We start from the raw sequence: 22,131 nt of genomic DNA, 5'->3' as shown, positions 1-22,131 counted from the left end.
GCTCGGCTTGGTAGGCCATGAGCAGAGATGAGGCGTTGAGAGCTCTCACCGCCGACGCCACTGCTTTGTAGCTTTTTTCAGTCACGGCGGACTGGAAATTGTCGGCTTTGGAGGGGAATGCGGGTCCCAAGGGCGTCATCGCAGACTTCCGGGTGGGGTGGAAATGGGAGGCCAGGAGCGGTTTGACAGGGGGCAGATGGGAGAATCCACTGCTTTCCATGTCTGGCCATTCCAGCGCCGCAAGCCCTTGGGCCGGGTTTTTCGCTGAGAATGGGCTGCTCCATGAGCGTGTGGCTTCCTCGAGGCACTCGGGGATGACTGGCAGTAGGTGTCTGGTGGAGCTTTTAGCCTTCAGGAGCCTCTTTCCCTCGTAGCGAGAGGACACAGTCTCCTTCTGGGCCTCCGAGCTTTGCAGCTGCTCTCTTACAGACGTCGTGAAGGCCCACGCTTGCAGCTTCATCAGCCTCAGTGGCGGTGCTATCACTTCTCACGCCGCTCGGGCGAGCAGCCTGAGTGGCTGGGAGGAATAAGTCGTCGCTGTCCTCATCCCCCAGGGATAGTAGGTCGACGGAGTCATCCTCTGAGATGAGTTCAGCTTCGTCAATCGCACCTAGCATCCCCATTGGGCTGTCTTCGGTGTCGGATATAGGCGATAGAGCGTCGAGCTGGTCGCCCCAGCTAGTGCCCAGTTCTCCAGCGCTGGCCGGCTCCTGGGAAAGGGTTGCTGACTCAAGGGGAGGGGGGTCATCCGCTCCTAGCATGGGGTCGTCGTCGGTGAGACTAGCTAGGCGTGCTAGCCTATGTCGGCGAGACCGGAGGGAAAGTCGGGCGCAGTGTTCACACACTTCTGGGGATGTTAACGCGGTCTGGGCGTGTTGCAGCCCCGGACACGCAGCACACACCTGGTGGGTGTCAGCGGCCAAAATCTTGTTCCCACACAAACACATCCTAGCCGGGGCTTCGCACTTCCTCGCGGGGAGGGGGGGGCACTGGCGTCGACATGTTGTTTCGCTACTGTTTGAGGACAGGCTAGCGGTTGCTACTGTTTGGTGACAGACTAGCTTTGGAGCTACTGTATGGAGACAGACTAGCTTTGGGGTTTGGAGGCTACCGTTTGGAGACAGGCTAGCGGGCTACTGTTTGGAGACAGGCTAGCGTGCTACTGTTTGGAGACAGGCTAGCAAGGGAGAGGCTACTGTTTGGCGACAGACTAGCCAAGTCCAAACCAGTGCTCTTCGAAGATGGAGCGGCGTTAAGGTAGTGTTCGGGGACCGAGTTGTTACCTCGCTCAAAGAACAGTTAAGCCACCAAGCCACAGCACCTGTATACGAGAGAGCAAGCCTCTGGGGGCGAGAAGAGGTTTTAGACTGAAGCAATGACGTTGCGCCGTAGAATATAAGGGAGGAGGAAGTACCTCCTCCACGTCACATACGTCAGTCGTCCAGCCAATGGTGGCTGGCGTAATGAAATAATGGCTTCTGGGGAACTCGCGAGGGGGCATGTCCCATAGTGAGATACCGAATGAATGCTTGAAAGAGAACTTCCGGTTTCTGAACTGGTTGCAGTTCCTCCTGTGGTTCCACATGAAGGCGCTCGTCCACGAGTGCAGAATGCAACGAGGTCTATGGAGCTGTACCCCTCAAAATCCACTTTTCTCGGGATATAATTTTTTTACATATAATTTGAGTATTGTATTCGAAAGGGGAGGCAAAGAAAATACATTTGGTTGAGTATTATATTTTTTAAAGTCACTTAATTGTTCTAAAAAGCCTTTCAAATGTGTCAATGACGTCCTTCATTAGCACAATGCTAGCGTATTATGTGCAACAACGGCCCAACCTGTAAGAAATCAAAAGGACATAAGTACTCGTTCATTCAACTTTTGACCTATAACCCATGTTGAATTTATACAAACTACAATCAAATCTGAGATTTGTCAACGACAATCAGGTGAAGGAGACAAATTTAGCCGTCTAGATCCATTGACTCCCATTCATTCTGCACTCATGGCGATCGCCCCCAGTGGAACTCTGGTGGAACTGCATCCAAAATTCGGTACAATGGGACTTAATACGGAGTGGCAAGGCTCTCCGTAGATGGGCTCTGGTAGTACCCTTTAGGAAGGCAAGTAGGACATGGAGCCATAGATCAACACAGCCAAATATGTCTCTGCGGCTTCTTCTTGAGCAGTACAAGACACTCTGTCTGTGGAACAGCCTGCTGGATTGTGGGACTTAAAAATGGATGTTCTCTTCGTCAAGGGAGATGTGAACAGCTGTGAGTTTAACATTTGAGGTTATCTAGGGCACCTTCAACAGAAACATTTAATAACATTGTAACAAACCTCAGATGATGCAAATATATCCATTTTCATCAACCTGATTTTAACTGATGCATGAGTAGCAAGTTCAATCTACACCCTTACCATGAATTTAAGAGAAACTATGCAGTTTTTTGTAATTTCTTTGCCGTTTTCTCGCTTTTTGCTCGAAGGTTTCTCTGCAGAGCTCCCCGTACAGCTTCAGAGTATAATATCGGTCAGTCTGCCGTTTTCCTCCTCCGACAATGGTTCACTTGCTTTCTGCTTCTTTTCGCTGGCTCTGCCATTACGAATGTCTGAGAAACTCCATCGCTACCTTGTTCTAGCCGGTGCCTGGCGTGTATGTGTGTAGTGCAGTAAAGCAATTCTTTACATCACGAGGCTGCGAGCTATGGCTGCAAGATTTTCTTTCTCTGAGGCCGCTGGCCCGCCGGCCCAAAATTGCAAGGTTGGTTTTTCCGCTCACGGGCGCTAGGGGGAAGCGAGACGGCCACCATTCAACCCGAAAAAAAGTCATATAACCATTACAAGACTTTGAAGCTGTTCAGTTAAGGTAAATTAAGCCAAATGTTCCCCTTTAAGTTAATCATCTTCATGAAGTTCAACAGGAATTGATGCACATTTTCATATGCTAAAAATCCCATAACTGGATATGGCTAGATGGAAACAGAGCTAATGACTGGAGTGGGAGGCCTACCGAAGGGCACGATGATGGGGCAGGTGATGCTGTAGGTCATGACCACGGTGAAGACGTTCATCAACCAGGCGTAGGCCGCCCCGAACTGGAACTCATAGGCCTGGTGCTGGAAACACAGAAATAAGATTTGAGGTCAAGCCTCAATCCTCAAACCCTCCTGAGGTTGTGCAATTATCAACTAAAGTTGCACCAAAATGTTCGTCAAACGTCTGTTTCCTGTTGATCAAAGCAATGAATAAAGCTATATGGAGGATACCGTTCGTTCATGTACGTACACATGTTCCACTCAAAAATGTAACAAAATAAAGGACTACTACTACTACCACCACCACCACCACCACCACTACTACACAATATGTGAAGCTAGCTAGAGCTACTGTTTTGCACACCACATGTTATAACACATTTTACAGTGTGTAGAAAGATGCCATGCCACACCAAATCAAAATGACATAAAATGCCTTAAACCCATCTACAACTGTCTGAAGCCATGCCCATATACAGCATAGTGTTTCAATTAGGGTTGCAAAATTCCGGGAATTTTCAAAGTTGGAAACTTTCCATGGGAATTAACGGGAATATACAGAAATGAACAGGAATAAACGGGAATTAATGGGAATAAACTGGGAATTTTTAATATAGTCTATAACAGGAAACTTAAATGTGGTGGACAAAACCCCATCTTGCAGCATAATATTAGTTAAAACAACCTGATTTAATGCAATTTCAGTCAAATTTCTACCTTGCACATACGTCAATCCCATGCAAACAGCAATCAGCATAGGCTACTAGACATAAAGGAAACCTATGGTGTGTTCATGTGCATGGGGAAAATAAATTCCCAGTGAAAATGTCATCTCATGTGGGAATAACTGGTGTGAAACTGGGGGAAGTTTGCAAACAGAGTTGCCCAGTTATTGGCTTGTCGTCACTTTTATCCTCATTCAAATGGGTGTACATCATTTTGCATAAACTGTAATGTGACGATTAATCTGTCTGATTAAGCTTGACAACTTATATATAATTTACAAAATCTATAAGGTTTGGTTGGGGTGGTATGTTGTGTCATTATATTTTTATTTGTTTTACCATTTTCTGGGATTCTAACTGAACGTCAGTCAATCTTCCAACCAATTGGATTTTGTTGTTGAGTGGCGTGGTGTATCTTGGGCAGTTCAGTGGTTTCATTGTTGCTAGCTTAGCACGCTAAACCATAGGCAGATAATGGGATTCCCGCTGGCATGTTAGCTATCTTTGTATACTAAGCTAAGTGAAAATACGAACAAACAAATCATATTGCTTATTACGAAACAAAATGTTAATGTCTGTATAGTCTATATAGTCTATATAGAAACAGTAGGAATTACCAAAAATGTCCAGTTAATTCCCGTAAATTCCCATTTATTTCCATAATTTCCTTTAATTCCATGAAAATTTCCAATTTGGAATATTTCCAAAATTCCCCAGCTTAACTTCCCATGGAAAGTTTCCGGTAAGTTTCCGGAAATTTACCAGAAATTTTCCGCCCCTTTGCAACCCTAGTCTCAATGCAAGTGATTTCAGCAAGTTTCACCATGAAATGCATTACTGATTCACATTTCCATCAATTCATAATGTTCTCCTAAATATTCTCAAGAATGAACATGCTCCACTCATTTCAGAAAATCCCCTTACATCACAATCCAGGCCACAACTCATGACAACAAGTGCTACTGACACAGCACTGAGAAACATGAAGGAGAATGATGAGAACGAACCCTCTTGACGTTCCTCCTCTCAGCGGCTGAGCGCGCGAGTAGGAGGCGTATCATGTACATGAGCAGACCGGGGATCCGCAGCAGGTCCATGGCATTACCGATGAACGCTGACGCAATCACATAGTTCACAAAGAACGCCCCGTTGTCTGGCAAGAACACACACCTATGGCAGCAGAACACACAACTAAAGTTAGAGTTTAAAGTCTAAACCAATACCGTAACTTCTCAACTATTAGCCGCGGCTTATACATTGATTTAGCAATATTTCTTTAGCTATGAGGTTAATACACGGGGGCAGTTAATATGGTATTAATATGGTTTTGTTTCTTTTAACTTGCATAACACACTGTCCTGCTACCCGCTTATACACAATGCGGCTAATAAACATGAAAATTACTGTAGCTGATTTAAAAAGGTGAATGTAACTGGTTTTCTTAGTTTCTTGTGAGTCAACAACATCTTAAAATCCACATCCTTATACTACCTTTATGAATAATTAGGAATTACAAAACATATCTCAAATGCCAAAAAACGTTGGTAATACTCACTCAAATCTGACAGCCGCCTTGTCTAGGAACGTTGTGTCAAATAGCCAGCGGAAGAAAAGATCCAAACTACAATTTGAAAAGAACAGACAACCAAATGAATTAGGGCTGGCTATTGGCAAGAATCTGGCAATACGATGCGCATCACCATACATGGGTTATGATTTGCAATATATTTCAATACTGCAATTTTTAAGTCTAATTTTATACAAACTGATATTAAAAAAAAAAAAAAAAAATACACCATCATAAACATAAAATGTAAGTAAAAATGACTGCTTTGCACAAATAATTCAGCACACTGTACAGTACCGTTCCGCCCATGTCAATAACAAAATTAAGTGCTTGCATGTAAACATTAATACATTTAAAAAAAAAAGAAATAGATATTATTTTTTTGAAAATCAATACAGTATTGCTGAATAAAATACTGCAATATTTGATATAATCAATATTTCCTTACACCCATAAAATGAACAATACAAATTAATATAAATATGAAGGTCATAAAAACAAATGTATATTATGTTTCATAAGACGGAAATCTTTTCATCATGTCAACCAACACATCAACGGTTTATAAAAACAAACCAGATCAGCAGTAGGTGCAGTACCTGGTCAGTCCAAGAGATGGCAGTAGTAAGACCATGAAGATGAGGAAGGTGTAGCACTTGTGCATGGTGGTCCTGTTCTCCCCAGACCTGATGGGGAATGAGTGGGTTGAAAAACACACTGTTTGAATCCTAGCTTTGTCATTTTGTTTATTTTACAATTAAACGTATTTCTCCTGAGTGTTGGTGAATCACTCACACACACACACACACACACACACACACACACACACACACACACACACACAAACACACAACACACACACACCTAGAACTAGTTTGACCGTCTTCACCACATGTGTGTTTCCTGTGTGCTCGAGCTCATGCAATTCTGTGAGTGCCTTTATTTGACCAGTCTTTTGGGTCTGTGCGTGAGTGTGTGGGTCTGTGGGTTGTGTTGGGTCTCTGTTAGCCCTTTTCCACCACCAGAGAATCTGTGAGTGCGTGGATCTGTGAGTGCGTGGATCTGTGGGTTGAGCTGTGTGTTGTGTCGGGTCGGGTCAGATACCGTGTCCAGTGGGCCTCAAAGAAGGCGGAGTAGTAGACAATGGTGGGGAGCAGGGAAGAGAAGCTCCACAGCAGCAGGGTGGGGAAGAACTGGGTGACGATGGGATTCTGGAGGACCACACAGACAAGGTCATGAGGTGGGGGGAGGGGGTGGGGTGGGGTGGGGGAGGAGGTGCAGAGTGGTTAGGGTGTGACACCATGAAAGCACAGTGAAAATGCTCTGCAGAGAGGTTTCACTGCACCTGGAATTTACACAAAGCAATATTTCAGACTTTTCCCCCCTGCAAAACCTTCATCTCTGTCGGCTATACCAGAAGCCAGCATTCCTGTCAATATTTTCAATTTTTTATGCTATAGAATTTGAACCCAAAGTAAACTACATTCAGTAACAGACAGAGGTCAGGGTGGAGAAAATGTATTCCCGAATATTGCTTTAAAAATGGAACACACAACACACACATTAGGACCAGAGAGAACCTCGATGAAGCCACCTGATAAGTGTCTGTAATTGCACTTACAAACGGTAAGGCTGCTCCCATCCATCACACATAGAAGCAGCCCTGCTCAGCGACCTAGACTATGAACTTTTATACTCAGCTGATCTCTGGCCTGAGGCTTCCATGGATTGCACCATGGTCTAGACAGAGTAGCCACTACCTTAACATGGAAACTTAGTGCTATATAACTGGAACATTGGAGAGGAAATGGGGTTCAACCCAACTTTTCAATGCATATTTTGACCATTTCAATAAGAAATCTGGACTGGAAACACTTGACGTTTGCTTAAAATCTTGAAATGAAAACAGAATATGATATGCTACGGGGGGTGGATTAACTTCCTAATCACAAAGGGTGCAATGCAACTTTCTACTGACCGCCAGAGGCGGTGCTTAAAGCACTTGGATGTCCATCACATGCACGTGTAGGTCGAGTGTTTATATCAACAAAGTCACTTGTGACAGGGGTGACATAAGCCACCGCACTGGTACTTAAGGGACACTCACCCCTGAAGTGACCTCTTGATATCTTTTCGTGAGGAAGTAGGTTTGTTGGAGTGTGAACGTAGTAGACAAACGTCTTACAAACTTTTGGGTTCAAGCAGCGATTCTTTTCGCCCTCTTTAAGACTGCGATTAGACTGAACTACAACTTTGTTTCGATGAAAGTTATCGGGCAAGTCCATTACCTCCATTTTTACGCCGTTACGAGTGGGCTCGCTCTACTTCGGCTACTGATAATATTGGAGCTCACGTTTGGTTGAGATCGTTTGGGTGTTTTCGCCTTATTCCAATATAATATAGGCTATAATATTCTGAAACATTGGATGTAATGCTTTTTGTGTTCTCGACAGCGCATTGATAAGAGTATCTAATAAAAAAAATAGCGGCTGCTCGCCAAGTTCTGGTTTCTGACTGAGCTGTTTATAATTTCGTTCGCGGTTCATCACTCTTTCTATCCAACGGGTGAGCAGGGTTTCGGCCTACCCGCATTGTAATTTAAACGTTTTTATATTACCAGTGCAACACTCACCCCCACCATCACTGGATATTGCACCCCTCCCCCACATGGCGACCACGAACAACAAGGTGACAACGACCTTAGTCGTCAACAGCCATCAGACACACAGACCCCAGATGCTGCCCCCCTCCCCTCCCCCCCTCCATCATCACTGCTGATCAGGCTATCGCACCTCTCCCTCACATGGTGACCAAGAGTAGTGTGGCAACAATGGCTTCAGCCAACAGCCATCAGTCTCTAGCCACATGACAACCCTCTCAGAAGCACCCCTCCTCCACCCCTCACTCATTACAGCTGATCAAGTAAGTTATCTTTTAAAAAAACTTCATCCTCGGAAGGCAGCCTGGCCTGACAGACTGTGTCCAAGGCTGCTCAAGGCCTGTGCTGCTGAACTGGGGGAGCCACTGAAGCACATCTTCAACTGGAGTCTACGTCTCGGACAAGTTCCAACACTGTGGAAGACATCATGTCTCACCCCCGTCACCAAGAAACCACACACCAGTGAGCTTAATGACTTCAGGCCTGTCGCTTTAACATCACATGTGATGAAAACAATGGAGCGACTGGTCTTAGGTATGCTCAGAGCCCAGGTACGCCATGCACTAGACCCGTTACAGTTTGCATACAAGGAGAAAGTGGGCGTGGACGATGCCATCACTTATCTTTTACACAGGACACATTCTCACCTAGACAAGGGGAAAAGTGCTGTGAGAATCATGTTCTTTGATTTCTCAAGTGCTTTTAACACCATCCAACCCCTCAGACTGGGAGACAAGCTCTTGCAGATGGGTGTGGATGCTCACCTGGTAACCTGGATCACAGATTACCTGACCGAGCGACCACAGTTCGTCAAACTGAAGAACTGCCTCTCTGACACTGTGATCAGCAGCACCGGAGCGCCACAGGGAACTGTGCTCTCTCCAGTCCTGTTCACCCTGTACACATCTGACTTCTGCTACAACACCGAGTCATGCCATATGCAGAAGTTTTCTGATGATACTGCAATTGTAGGGTGTATCAGGGACGAGCAAGAGGAGGAGTACATGAGCCTGGTGGAGGACTTTGTGCAGTGGTGTAAACTCAATCACCTTCAACTCAACACTTCAAAGACCAAGGAGATGGTGGTGGATTTCCGCAGGTCTAAGCCCGCTCTGCTACCAGTCTCTATTGATGGGGTCAATGTGGAGGTGGTAAGCACCTACAAGTATCTGGGTCTCCACCTGGACAATAAACTGGACTGGTCAGCCCAGTTTATAACACTGATGCACTCTACAAGAAAGGACAGAGCAGGCTGTACTTCCTGAGGAGGCTGCGGTCCTTCAATGTGTGCAGCAAGCTCCTCAGGATGTTCTACCAGTCTGTTGTGGCCAGCGCCCTCTTCTATGCTGGGGAGGAAGCACAAAGAAGAAGGATGCTGGGCGACTTGACAGGCTGGTAAGAAAGGCTGGCTCTGCAGTGGGAGCTGAACTGGAGTGCATTACTTCAATATCTGACAAAAGGACCCTAAACAAACTGATCAACATCTTGGACAATGAGTGTCATCCACTCTACAGCACTATCAAAAAGCAAAAGAGCTTGATCAGCTGGAGACTTCGCTCACTGCCATGCACAACTGAAAGGCTGAGGAAGTCATTTGTTCCTAGGGCCATTGAACTGTTCAATGCCTCACTAAAGGGAAGAGGAGAGATAGACTTCTCTGCTTAGTCTGTCTGCCTCTCCATGTTTGAGTACTGACTGCCACTACTGCTTTACTACTGTTTTACTAATGTACACAGCCTAATGTTTTTTACTACTGTTTTACTGCTACACTGTTTTTCATGCTATATTAGCACACATGATCAAAGGCTGCGGTCAGGCTTCTGCTACAATACTGAATGAATGAATGGCTATAACCCCATTACCTCAACCTGTTCTTGCACTGAAATAGTTTTTTACTCTACCTTGTCTACATTATACTTTACTCTCCTATTTGTCCATATTATTTATGCTGGTCTCTAGACCTTACTCTTGCACTGTTGGACTAATGTTGGACTATTTTTTGCACCTTCACCATGACACTCACTCCCTTTAGCACATTACCAGTCCCGGCCCGGCCACTACAAGCGTCTTATGCTTGATCACCCTCAAGCACATTGGACTTTCTTAATTTAATTTATATAGTGTATTTAGTATTGTTAGTTTTCTTATCTTGTACTGTCTTTATTGTACAGTGGAGTTTAGTTATATGTTTACCATTTCTGCTGTTAAGGTCTGTCTGTCTGTCTGTCTGTCAGTCATGCTGGGCTGTGAGAGTGTATTCGCTCCTTATTGCTCTGTGCCTAATTGGTTTGGTAGCCTAACGTTGCCTGTATTATATACAGTATAGCTATTAAGCTGTGACTGGTATTATCAGCCAGTGTCCGCCTTCGAGTAAACGGACATGTTTATGATTTGTGTGGAATGTCGGGGCCCTCCTGAGCCTGACGATGGCCATGATGAGTGTCCAAGATGCCTTGGCATGGAACACCTAAGGCAGGGGTTAACTGAACAGGCATGCATGAACTGCAGTTGCCTGAGCTGACACCCAGGGCGCTAGGCTGGCCCAACTGGAGGGCAGGCTGAGCTCTCAACCATCCCCTGCACACAGGGATTGGGTAGAGTCCCCCCAAGTCACTGAAACGCAGGGCAGAGTCACGGGAAGTCCCCAGTAAGAGTAGAGTAGTCAGAGTTTGCTGAAATCAAGGCTATGCTTCTTGACCTGCAACGACTCGAAGCACAGCCTGCTGGCGGTTTCGCTGCCGCCGCTTCACTGTCTTCGTCAGAGGCACTGCCCCCAGTGCGGTCCCCAGCTGTGGAAGCCCGGGAGGAAGATGTGCTTTTCCTCTGAGAGCTTAGCGACTGTTGAGTGGGGGGAGGAACAGGCAGATGTGGTGTCTCATGACTCTAATGCCAACACCCTAGATGCTACCGGACCTCGTTCACAGAGGTGCTCAGTCGTTAGCCAAACATCAGCGGTCAAACCTGCTGTGAAAATAGCGCTGGCACGCCTGGGGTTGGACACACCACCGGCTGAGGTAAGTATTCAGAGTGGCTTTTTTAAGCAGGCCTCCTCTTCTACTACTACTTTGAGCGTTCTGCCTTCAGCTCCCTATATCGAGGAGCTGCAAAGATGCTGGTCAGATCCCAGACGCTTTCCCCATCTCCCCAGTGACTGCAGAACCCTGGCGAACATGCAGGATGCATCCAGTTATGGTCTGGACTGCATTCCAGGTATAGAACCGACCCTCACGGCCCTGATCCTCTCACCTGAGGAGGCATTAAGGCCGGACACACGCTGTCCCCAGCCACAGTGCCGTTTAACAGATGATTTTATTGGAAAGAGCTATGATTCTCTGCATGCTCTGCGTGCATGGCACGTATTGGTAACTCAATGTCACATCTGATTGTAGCCCTGTCCCAGACCCTCCAGTCCTCTGGAGTGGACCCATTGAGAGTCTGGTTCCCTGTACTATACAGACTCCTGGACAGGCAGCCATGGCGCCTCCCCGTACGCAGAGACCTCCTCTCTCAGCTGGGTGGCCAAATCTGGCACCCGAACCCAGCACGATTACAACTGTGGGTGTGGCCTCTGAAGGGCCGAACCATTGTTAGGTACATGTGATCCGGCAGTGGTGCAGATCATCCACAGCTCACAAGCACCTTCCACTAATGCGCTCTACGCCAACAGCTGGGAGCTTTTTGTTAAATGTTGCCAAATACATAGATGGGAACCAACAAGTTGCCCGGTACCAGTTATCCTTAATTTCTTACAGTCACATCTTGATGAGGGCCTTGCAGCTTCCACTATAGCTGCTATATCGGCTATGCATAACAGAGTGGACGCTGTAACGATGGGATCCTATACACTGGTGACCTGCTTTCTTAAGGGTGCTCAGCGACTAAGGCCCCCTCAACAAAGTCCAATACCCTCCTGGGACTCTGGTTCTAAAGGGAACCATGTCAGCACCCATTCGAACCACTTGGAAGGTCAGACTTAAAATGGTTCTCCTTCAAAACTGCTTTTCTCTTAGCCATGGCATCAGCTAAGAGAGTGGGGGAGTTACACACCCTTTCTATCAGCCAAGAGTACTTACAGTGGAGTCCTGATGGCACAGGATTAACCTTGTGGCCAAACCCTTCATTTTTGCCCAAGGCCTTTTCTTCATCTTATGCAAACCAGCCTCTCAGCTTGGCGGCCTTTGAACCCACAACCCAGGGGGATGAGCAGGGGCAAAGTGATATATTAAAAAACTTGCACATTTCTAAGGTTCTATAGGGTCAATGTAGCCGCAAACAACCCGTTAGCCACAGCCACCCTCTCAAGCCACTCTTAGACTTCGTAAACGGGAAGGAGGTCTTCCTCGTGACCTTGTTTCTATTTGTCATCCAGGTGCTTTAAGCACTACCTCTGGCGGTCAATAGAAATTAAATATAACGAAAGGTTCTATGAATTTCGGATGACCGCCAGAGCTTGGCAGTCGGAATACTGCCGAGAAGATTGCCAAGAGGTCACTTCCGGGGTGAGCGTACCTTAAGTACCGGTGCGGTGGCATACGTCACCCCTGTCACAAGTGACTTTGTTGATATAAACACTCGACCTACACATGCATGTGATGGACATCCAGGTGCTTTAAGCACCGCCTCTGGCGGTCATCCAAAATTCATAGAACAGCGGTAACATTCGTAACCATTGTTTTATTCACATACATTCATATTTGTTACCATTTTGTCAGATGTTTTCATGTTCCCTGACCACCTTACATTTTGATCCCATAACTGCATGAAACAGCTAATGGAAGTGTGCACTGATTTGCTGAATTTGCAAACAGTTTAGCCAACGTTTCTAGAATGGTTAGTGCTCATAAAAGACACAAATGAGTTGGACAGAAACCCAGCTAGTGATTTGTCTTAAACTGTCTCATACGCGTCTCTGCAATTGTGATAAATATCTCAGTATGACGAGACGATCTAAAATAATAGTAAATGAAACAAACAAACAAACAAACAAACAAACAAACAACAACAGGTCCTCCAAAGAGGTAAGGTTGTAGCTCTTACATTTAGGTACTCCACGGGTTTAGTGACGTTGAACTTGTCCATGGTAGAGATGATGATGGCAGGCGTGGTGAGGAAGAAGAGGAGGATAAAGAGGAGGCAGTTGATGATCAAGCAGCGGACCCACCAAGAGAAGCCGCCCAAAGATAAGTGCTCCCTGTCAGCAGAAAAGTAGCACAGTTTCCGCCAACAATGACTTGGACAGGCTGCATTGCAACATATACAGCACATACAATTTATATTCAGTGTTTTTTTATATTTAGTTTTATGCACTTTATGTTAACTAGGATTGTCTTTTAGTGCTTCTATTTACTATTATTTATTTACTTTTCCCCCCAATTTTTATTTATGTGAAGCATACCGAATTGCCTCGTCTATATTATGTACACCTGATTTCACCTGAGATCAATGACAAACACCTCTAATGCATCTCTCTAGCGCAGGGGTCTCAAACTCCCGGCCCACGTCCGGCCCAATTCCGGCCCGCGACGTATGTCAAAATAATAATGTAATCCGGCCCTTGAGGGTATTTTTAATTGCGACAAACAACGATACTGATTAAAATAGACGATAGATCCAAGTACGATGACAAATCTCATTTGTACTCTCCTCCACTATTTACTAGACATCCAGAGCTTGATTCAAACCCAAAATCGCTGTGCAAAGTTTCCAGGAAATACTTGTATTACACGCGAGAAACACAAAGACGTGCATTTGTAATGACGCGGAAGCGATACAGGCCATAGTGTTGCAGAAATTGAAGCAGAAATAGGCCTACACCAAATGTTGAAAAACGTTCACGTGTGATGAAGTCTTAAGTAGGCTGTTATTCACCTATTCTGATTCTGAAGGATAATATCCTTTTGGAGATTATGATCAATCGTCTATTCACAGTAATAGTCACGGTGCGTCTGTGAATGGAGGCGAGTCTTTGTGTGTATACAACGGTGTCCACTAAGCATACCATGCTTATTTCGACCCTCTGCCCAACATAGCTTGGAGGTTGCAGTGGTAATCGTGATGATGGTGTCCGTAATGGACGTGGTACAGACAGCAGGGCTAGTAGAAATAGGGCTTTAAAGAACTAGAAAGTCACGCGATATAATGCAAACTTCTGGGTACTTAGATTACCCGCGATAGGAACTGATTTGACCAGGATACTTTATTGTAGGCCTTGTGGTTATAGGCTAGTAATAGTTTACTATTTTTGGTATACATCTTAGGTGTTTTCCTGTTAATTTGTTATGTGGGTAATATGACAAAAAAGAAAGTAAATCTGCTCAAATATGTTCATCCAGTATTTACTGAAAGGTGCATAATTTGAGGAGCTTGCCATCCAGTGGCAAATTGGGTAAATTTACCCCCTTCATAAACTTTTGTTTATACTCAAAGATTTGTACATTTACAGTAGGAATTTATCACTGACCACTTTCAAGCCATGGCCTTTTGAAAATTTGATATGGTGTTGCTTTTTAACCCTGATGCCTAGTTTGCCAGGTTTAAAAAAGTTATGAGAGGAAAATATTTTTATTTGGTGTGAAAGACACACATATGTCTGCCTGTTTTTATGCTTTTTTGTTTGTTTTTATAATTTGTATTAATATTTATTTTATCATTATTTTATTTATAAGCTAAGGTTGCTAGTACAGGTGTCTAAAAATAGATAAAAAGACTTGCACTTTCTGTTTGTAGTTTTGTGTTTGAAAATACAGTATTTGAAAAAAAAATTATGAAATAGGAAATCCTTTTTTGTATTATTCTTTAACACTGACGTGGCCCTCCAATCAGATGACATTGGCAGAAGTGGCCCCAGCTCATTTGAGTTTGAGACCCCTGCTCTAGCAGCTGAACAGGGGAACACTGAGACACTGATCTGGAATGACTCATAGGACACTGCACTGGCTATGACGTGATGACGGCTGACTACTGTGACTACCAGTCCAAGTAAAAGGGTTGAGCCGCACCAGTAGACATTTTGGGGGTCTGGGGCGTAGGTGACAGTCCAGTCGAAGGTGTGCAGGCTAGTACTGAACTGGGATGACCTGGGTTGTCGTCGGCATTGGCAGCCACCCTGGCACTGACACGCGTTGAAGTCCTTCAGGATCCTGACACATGGATAGAGAACAACAGATGTTTAAAAGGAATTTCAGCTACATAAAAAAAAATTCCCTACCTAATGCGCATGCCAATGACAGCAATCAACATTTTACTTGAAGCGCTCATTATTCAGAAATACTGGACCACCGAGTGTTGGCACTACTCATTCAATTCAATGGAACTTTCTGCAGCATTCAGAAGGGGCCGTATAATAACACACAGCATTAGGTGTGTTAATAAGATTAGCAGGAGAATGTTCTAGAATGTGAATATATATTCACATTCTCTTTGACAGATTCTATCAGTCAGTGGCACAGTTGTTGGGGCTGGACACTCACATGGCGGTCATGGCTTCATTCTGGAAGGTAACGAAGGCCATGCCCAGGGGTTTGGTGTTGACCTTCTCCCGCTCCTTCTTGTACTCCTCTCTCAGCTTGCACTCCAGCTTAGTGTAGTAGTCGATGGCCTCCTCCTACCAGACAGGATTAGCTATGATTCAGTGCTGCACACACAGCTATTAAAATAGGCACACACCCCCACACAAAACTAAAATAGGCACACACACACACACAGCGCGCACACACACACACACACACACAGTCCCTGTAGCCACTCCTCAGAGTTCCCTGAAGGTAACCGAGTACACAGTTTCCAGGATCAACTACTTGGTGCTGTAGACTAGTGTGCTAACATAATAACTCATCAGACACAACATTCAGATTGGCAAGGGCTGGATCCAGCAATTAAGTGTTATATTTTAATCAACTCATATGGTGCAAACACACTTGCTGCTTCATGTCAAGCTGCAGTAAAGATTTTTTTAAACCAGCAAACTAACTACCTAAAAGACACGCAGAAACCTTGCAAAACACCAACAACAGTAAAGTTAGCACTGCTACAAGTGTGCTAGTATGCTAACTGGTGGCTCTTAGCAATGCTGTGGTGTGAAAGCTCTTTTTAGCATGCGCTTTCACATGAACATTTGCCATTAAAATACATCTGAAGATGATAGCAAAACTGTTTACCTATAAACACATCAATAAGCGACTCATTTCTGCAATCTGTTGCCTTAAAACTGAACTGTTGCTTGCCTCCCCCTCAAGTACATTAGCTGCCTGCCAACATATCAGGTTCCCATTCATGCACATTACTGGCAGCCCTGCACTAGGGAGCAACACTAACTGACAGTTCTGCCCTCCAAGGGGACTAGATAAAAACGTGTGCAGAGAGCCATGTGTCTCGTCTGGGAGTAGGTCACTTCACGATTCAGTAACTTCAGCAGCATGAAGAACAGAGTTGCTGCACAACGGTTTGATTTTACAGTAGTTAATTAACTCATAATTACGTAAATTAACTATACAATAATTAACACAAATAACTTCTTCTATATTGTGGTCTACGTGTTCTATAGTTAAAGATGCACACACATTCATTCACATTTACCCACCTGTGGGGGAGAAAAAAGGTGCAGTGCGTGAAATACGGTATGCGTGTCTGAATGCATGTATGTGTTTGTGTGTGTCTGTGTGTGTAGTAAGCACATCTGTAAACATGTCTGGCATACTGGCATGGTATGGTATTCGTGTTTGTACGTATACATGTTTGGTGTGTGTGTGTGTGTGTGTGTGTGTGTGTGTGTGTGTGTGCGGCCGGCCACCACACCTGCTCGCAGCCCTTGATGACACAGCAGCACAGGTGTCCGCAGGGCTTGGGGTTGATCATGGTGTGGATGTGCTCTTTGGCCTCGAGGTCTGTGAAGAACTTCTTACTGCGCTCGGTCTTCTTCCTGCAGACACACAAACAAATCAGTCCAACAACAACAACAACAACATGGGCCTCAAGGTATGGGTGCCTTTGGAAAATAGATTTACAGTACTGTGCTATTCTGCCTCTCAGCTGCCACAAGCCTTCAGAGAATCTACAATAGCTCTTTGAATAGATTTAAACAGGTGCTGTCCCCAATCAGGTCAGGACAACATCATGCGAAACGTACCACATGGTCAGGCAGTTTCATTTCCATGTGCCAGGAAAGGGACTTTTTGTGTTCATTACAAGGTAATTAGGGGTCATATCCATGACAACTGAATTGGAATATGTAATTTTTACCTTTCAGAGTCCAGGTACATCAGCTTGGCCACATCGTAACAAATACGAGCCTCCAACACCACACAGTTCTCATAAGCCTGTCTGTAGAAAAAGCAAAAGAAAACAACCGCTTAAAAACATGGGATTTGATCCAAAAATGTAAGATAAAGTGATAAAGTTATGAGTAATCTTTCCCACTTCAATCATTATATATCTACTCACTATGATAGCCATCTATCTTAATGTGATTAGCTACCCACTTTCATCCAGTTAACCCAATATAAAAACTGACTCATCATAACCATGTCCATGTCTGTGCTCCGCTGCGGTTGACCAGGTCTGGCCCTAGTGGTTTCACATCTGTATTTCTCATCTGACTCAGAACTGACTCAGCATCAAACCGCATATAGGTCTCCATCTCCTCTCTGCTCTTCTCCATCTCGGTTCTGCTGCCTGGTTTACTTTCCTGACTTTCTCTGACCCCTGCTCTGACTGCAGGTGTGGGTGTGGGGTTGGGGGCAGTGAGGAATATTGGTACCCAGTGGAGAGGGGTTGCACTAAGGGTGCCAGAAGAGACAAGGAATGCCGCAGACAAAACAGCGTGTCGGCTCGGCAAATTAAATTACTCCCGACTTCGTTCGGCGCTCGCAGTAGGCATGGGTGGGGGTGGGGTGGGGATGGCTGGCCGAGGAGCCGCAGAGTGTTCCGGAACACTCAAGCTAACCACATGGCCCACATCACTCAACTCATCTGGCTCCCATTAGGGGCAATTAGGCCACATAGGACTCCTCTTGTCCAAGCAGAGCCAGCGGGACAGAAGAATTTAAGTTACGTATAAACGCCTGAATAAATTGTCCAATGTGACTCGGGATGGAGTACCTTACAATTAAGGTGATGATGGGGATGTACGAAGTCACTTCCGCCCAAATGATGTCACCCCCCCACCCCATCCCCTCAGCCTCACTCGGCTGTTGGGTGTTGAGTTTCTGACTGAGTTAGGCATTACAATAGTTTCATTGATTTCATTTATACATTTTACAGGAATGGTCATCTCACTAGAAGCGAGTCCTGGCTACGGATAGGATGGAGGGACTACTTACTCAAAGTGATTCTTTATGTGCTTCTCCTCAGCATACTTTGAAATCCCATTGATAAATAAAGTGCGCTTCACCTAGTAAAGAGCAAAAAGGCAACAAGCACAAACAAGCCAATTTGTACATTAATAGAGTGATTGATTCAGCTAAGACCAATGCAGCATTGAAAACAATTTAATCCAGGTGTTGTCAGGAGTGTTCCTCATAGCATCATACTCAGGCCATTATTTGATCAATTTTGGCAAGTGTGTAAGTTTAGCATGCAATGCTGTCTATGAGTTCTTTGGAGCAGGCCTGAGGTGTGTTCGAATGTGCAAGCAAAGGCAAACGTTTGTGAATATTTTCAAATAGTGTTTTGTTTGCTTTTAGCTCGCTGCAAATGTTTGTGACAGGGTATCTGCACATTTTCCAAGTGCAAATTTAAAGACTTTAAAGACCTTTTAAAGACAATGAAAAAAATAAGACTATACCACGGCAAAAAGATACACATGACAACTTAAAACTGTTTTATGCAATAGGTTTTTTATTCTACCAACCCCCACCCCATTTTGGATGTCTAAAGAAGTTACCAAATATATTTTGGCGAAAGAAAAATAATTGTGTGTGAATTACCTTCACACCTATAAATGCCCTATTTTAGGGTCTGGGCTGCTTGCTTTTAAAGCTGGCTGTACATATCTGGTTGTGCTTACTGGCTGAGGCTGACTGTTCTTCACCTGTGTCTGTAGTAGCCTAGGCTACTTGCCAAAGACATGTGCACTGGACTGGATTCCCTTCAATATGTTTTTCAAGCTATTTAAATATTTTAATAGGCCTACTTTATATAATTTACTATGTGCATCTTGTCCCATATGCAGCACAGCAAATTAAAGTTAATCCACTACTTTACATTTTGCATACCAGTTGTATCTAAACCAATCAAAGCTTGACTGAAACATTGTAAAACCATTGACTTGTTTTAAATTAAGAGGTCCTCCTGGCATGATCCTGCTGAAAACTGCTGGTTTCATCTCAAACACGCACGCATTATGAACACACGTTTTTTTTATGTAGCCAGTCGCCGACATTCAAAAAATATATGGTTATATTTCACAACTTGCGAAGTAGGCCTACTGGGAAACGCTGGCAAGAAACCTGCTGACATATATTACAGGTATTATAACTTAGATATTTTCTTCGTTTGTCTTCTTTTTATGTCAGTCCGTGGTTCCTTCATAAATTGCGCAGCAAATAATCAGACGAGTGACAGAAGCACTGCACATAATTTGATCAACGTTGCTGCGTCCGAACAAAGATTCTAGATGCCCAGCGCAATTCCAAAAAGGAGGACAAATGAACATCCGGCGGCTTGAGGCTCCGCCGGACGCCAGACAGGGCTTTTAAAATCCATATGTCCAGCCTAAATTCGATCGTATGGCCAACCTATCGCTAACTGGCTTACCAACTCTTTCTCCCGCTCACGTAGGCTACCTGCGTATCCCTCAGGCCTCTGCACGGAAACGTCAGGCATATTTGTTCATAGCCTACTGTACGTTTTTCACACCTTTAACCACACCCGTGAAAAACATCTTCACTCTGCAACCACTACACTTCCTCCCGTAGCCTCATAGTCACTTATACAATTGCTTTTTAAATACATGAAACCTGATGGAGACATTTCACTCGCTCTCTTGCACTCGCTCACTCGCTGGCGGTCCCATACGCAAATGTAATACCTCCCTTTCGAAAATTCAAGACATCCCAGACAATAAGACTTTTTTAGGCCTTAAAAACCAAAAGTTGTATTTAAGACTTTTTAAGGATCCGCGGGAACCCTGTGTGAACACACAAATATGTCTGAACACACGCAAACACACCAAGATAGTTCACAACAATTTGAAAAGTTCATGGAGCAGTCAGAGGAAAAATCTGATGAGCCTGACCCAACCCAACACTCTCAAAACGTCATACCCACTCCCTCTTATAACCAGAATACAGTACTACAACTTAGAACATTTCATACTATGCCAATCCTGCTGATTTCAATACAAAAACATCAGTCACTCCCACACTTACACACACAGACATGTCTATACTATGCCAATCCTGCTGATTTCAATACAAAAACATGAGTCACTCCCACACTTACACGCACAGACATGTCTATTCATGCACACACGCACCTCCTCTACCCCCATTGTAATCTGTCCCCTGTAGAGTCATGTTTTGTTTTATGTTGTCTGTGATTACAAGCTGTCTAGAATTTCAAAAAGTCTTTGTATAATGTATGTTTCATGTCTTTTACACTTAGGTGGGTTTTGTAAGGTTTGTGGGTTTTTGATAATATTGTATAACACCTATGGAAAAACTTAAAAACATTTTACATTACTGCCCAGTGATTCATAAAAAAAAGTGTAAAAAATGGATCACAAAAAAAGAGAAAAGTTTAAACAAAATTGTTCAAATTGTTCATCTAAAATGTGCGTCAGTGTGCCCAGATTCCAAATAAAACCATAATAGGGAATGCACACAGGGGAAAGGTTTGTTGTGGCTCTGACGACGCTGCTCACCAGGTCATCTTCTTTGTAGTGCATTTTGGATGTGTGGCGCCTCATGCTGTACACGGTCAGCAACAGGTACAGGAAAGCGAACGTAGTGTGCAGCCATAACAGGCTATCCCTGTGTGTGTATATGAGAATGAGAGAGAGAGAGAGAGAGAGAGATATTAGCAAGTATTAGCACTCAGACCATAACAGGTGAGCACACACACACAAACACAAACACACACTCTCCTCTCTCTAAGGGGAATTTCAAAATAAATCTGGAGGACAAAACAAGACACAAACACACTCACCCCGACTTCAGGTTGGCTATAGTGGTTCTCCCGAAACTGTACGCATTACCCTCTGTTGAAGAAAGCAAAGCAAAGCATGTTTTTAGAGGAAATGTCAATATTGCACTCACATGTGTTTGAGGCAAGCAGCCTGGAAGTAGGGCAAAGGCCACTGATTGAGGAGGAGGAAGCGAGAGAGCTGGATGCACACGAGTGAGGCACAAGGAACACACAATGGCTTCTCATCTGATTTAGTCTCCTCGTGCCATAGCACGCAACGCTATCATCTCCTTGCTCAATAATCACGTCTTCTGACCAAACACAGGAAGCCATATGAATACTTACTGGTTAATGGTACAAGGATACAAGGAAGTTTATTGTCACATGCATATAGTTACTGGATGTAAGAAATGCAGTGAAATTATGTCTGGTGTCAGCCTATTTGTGCATTTATGGGGGGGTAAGTATAAGTATAAGTATATATACTATTTTGATCCCATGAGGGAAATTTGGTCTCTGCATTTATCCCAATCCATGAATTAGTGAAAAACACTCAGCACACAGTGAACACACAGTGAGGTGAACACACACTAATCCCGGCACAGTGAGCTGCAACAACAGCGGTGCTCGGGGAGCAGTGAGGGGTTAGGTGCCTTGCTCAAGGGCACTTCAGCCGTGCCTACTGGTCGGGGTTCGAACCGGCAACCCTCTGGTAACAAGTCCGAAGCACTAACCAGTAGGCCACCGCTGTAGAAGAGGGGTTTAGTAGATTAAGTGGCAAGGGCTGCATAATAAAGGTGGGGGAGGATTGGGATGGGGGGGGGGGGGGGGGGGGCACCAACCCCCAAGAGCAACAAAGGAGCACCCAAGAGCAACAGGGGCAAGGAAAAACTCCCCTGGTATGAGGCCGGCATTATAATAATAATAATAATAATAATAATAATAATAATAATCAAAACTTACTTCTACAGTCAATTACAGATTCTAACTGAAGCCTGTGTGATGTGTGCACCAGA

The 22,131-nt window shown here is 44.5% G+C and overlaps 1 protein-coding gene across 4 annotated transcripts in view; it reads right to left on the bottom strand.

The window, feature by feature from the left end:
* tmem63ba (transmembrane protein 63Ba) overlaps positions 1-22,131 on the bottom strand; it is a 56,713-nt gene that overhangs the window by 10,071 nt on the left and 24,511 nt on the right. For all 4 annotated transcript variants that reach the window (XM_042066363.1, XM_042066361.1, XM_042066364.1 and 1 more), the window contains 13 exons: positions 21,137-21,188; positions 20,853-20,961; positions 18,310-18,380; positions 17,231-17,311; positions 16,787-16,910; positions 15,463-15,596; positions 14,992-15,132; positions 13,031-13,184; positions 6,439-6,545; positions 5,934-6,020; positions 5,323-5,388; positions 4,775-4,937; positions 3,018-3,123 (listed from right to left, as the gene is read on the bottom strand). In XM_042066363.1, coding sequence (XP_041922297.1) covers positions 3,018-3,123; positions 4,775-4,937; positions 5,323-5,388; positions 5,934-6,020; positions 6,439-6,545; positions 13,031-13,184; positions 14,992-15,132; positions 15,463-15,596; positions 16,787-16,910; positions 17,231-17,311; positions 18,310-18,380; positions 20,853-20,961; positions 21,137-21,188 — 1,395 coding nt within the window. The remainder of the gene's footprint in view (positions 1-3,017; positions 3,124-4,774; positions 4,938-5,322; positions 5,389-5,933; positions 6,021-6,438; positions 6,546-13,030; positions 13,185-14,991; positions 15,133-15,462; positions 15,597-16,786; positions 16,911-17,230; positions 17,312-18,309; positions 18,381-20,852; positions 20,962-21,136; positions 21,189-22,131) is intronic.

Source organism: Alosa sapidissima, chromosome 16 (genome assembly GCF_018492685.1).
Source record: "Alosa sapidissima isolate fAloSap1 chromosome 16, fAloSap1.pri, whole genome shotgun sequence".
NCBI classification, from domain to species: Eukaryota; Metazoa; Chordata; class Actinopteri; order Clupeiformes; family Clupeidae; genus Alosa; species Alosa sapidissima.
The sequence above is the reverse complement of the archived record's forward strand: the minus strand, read 5'-3'. Positions and strand labels throughout refer to the sequence as shown.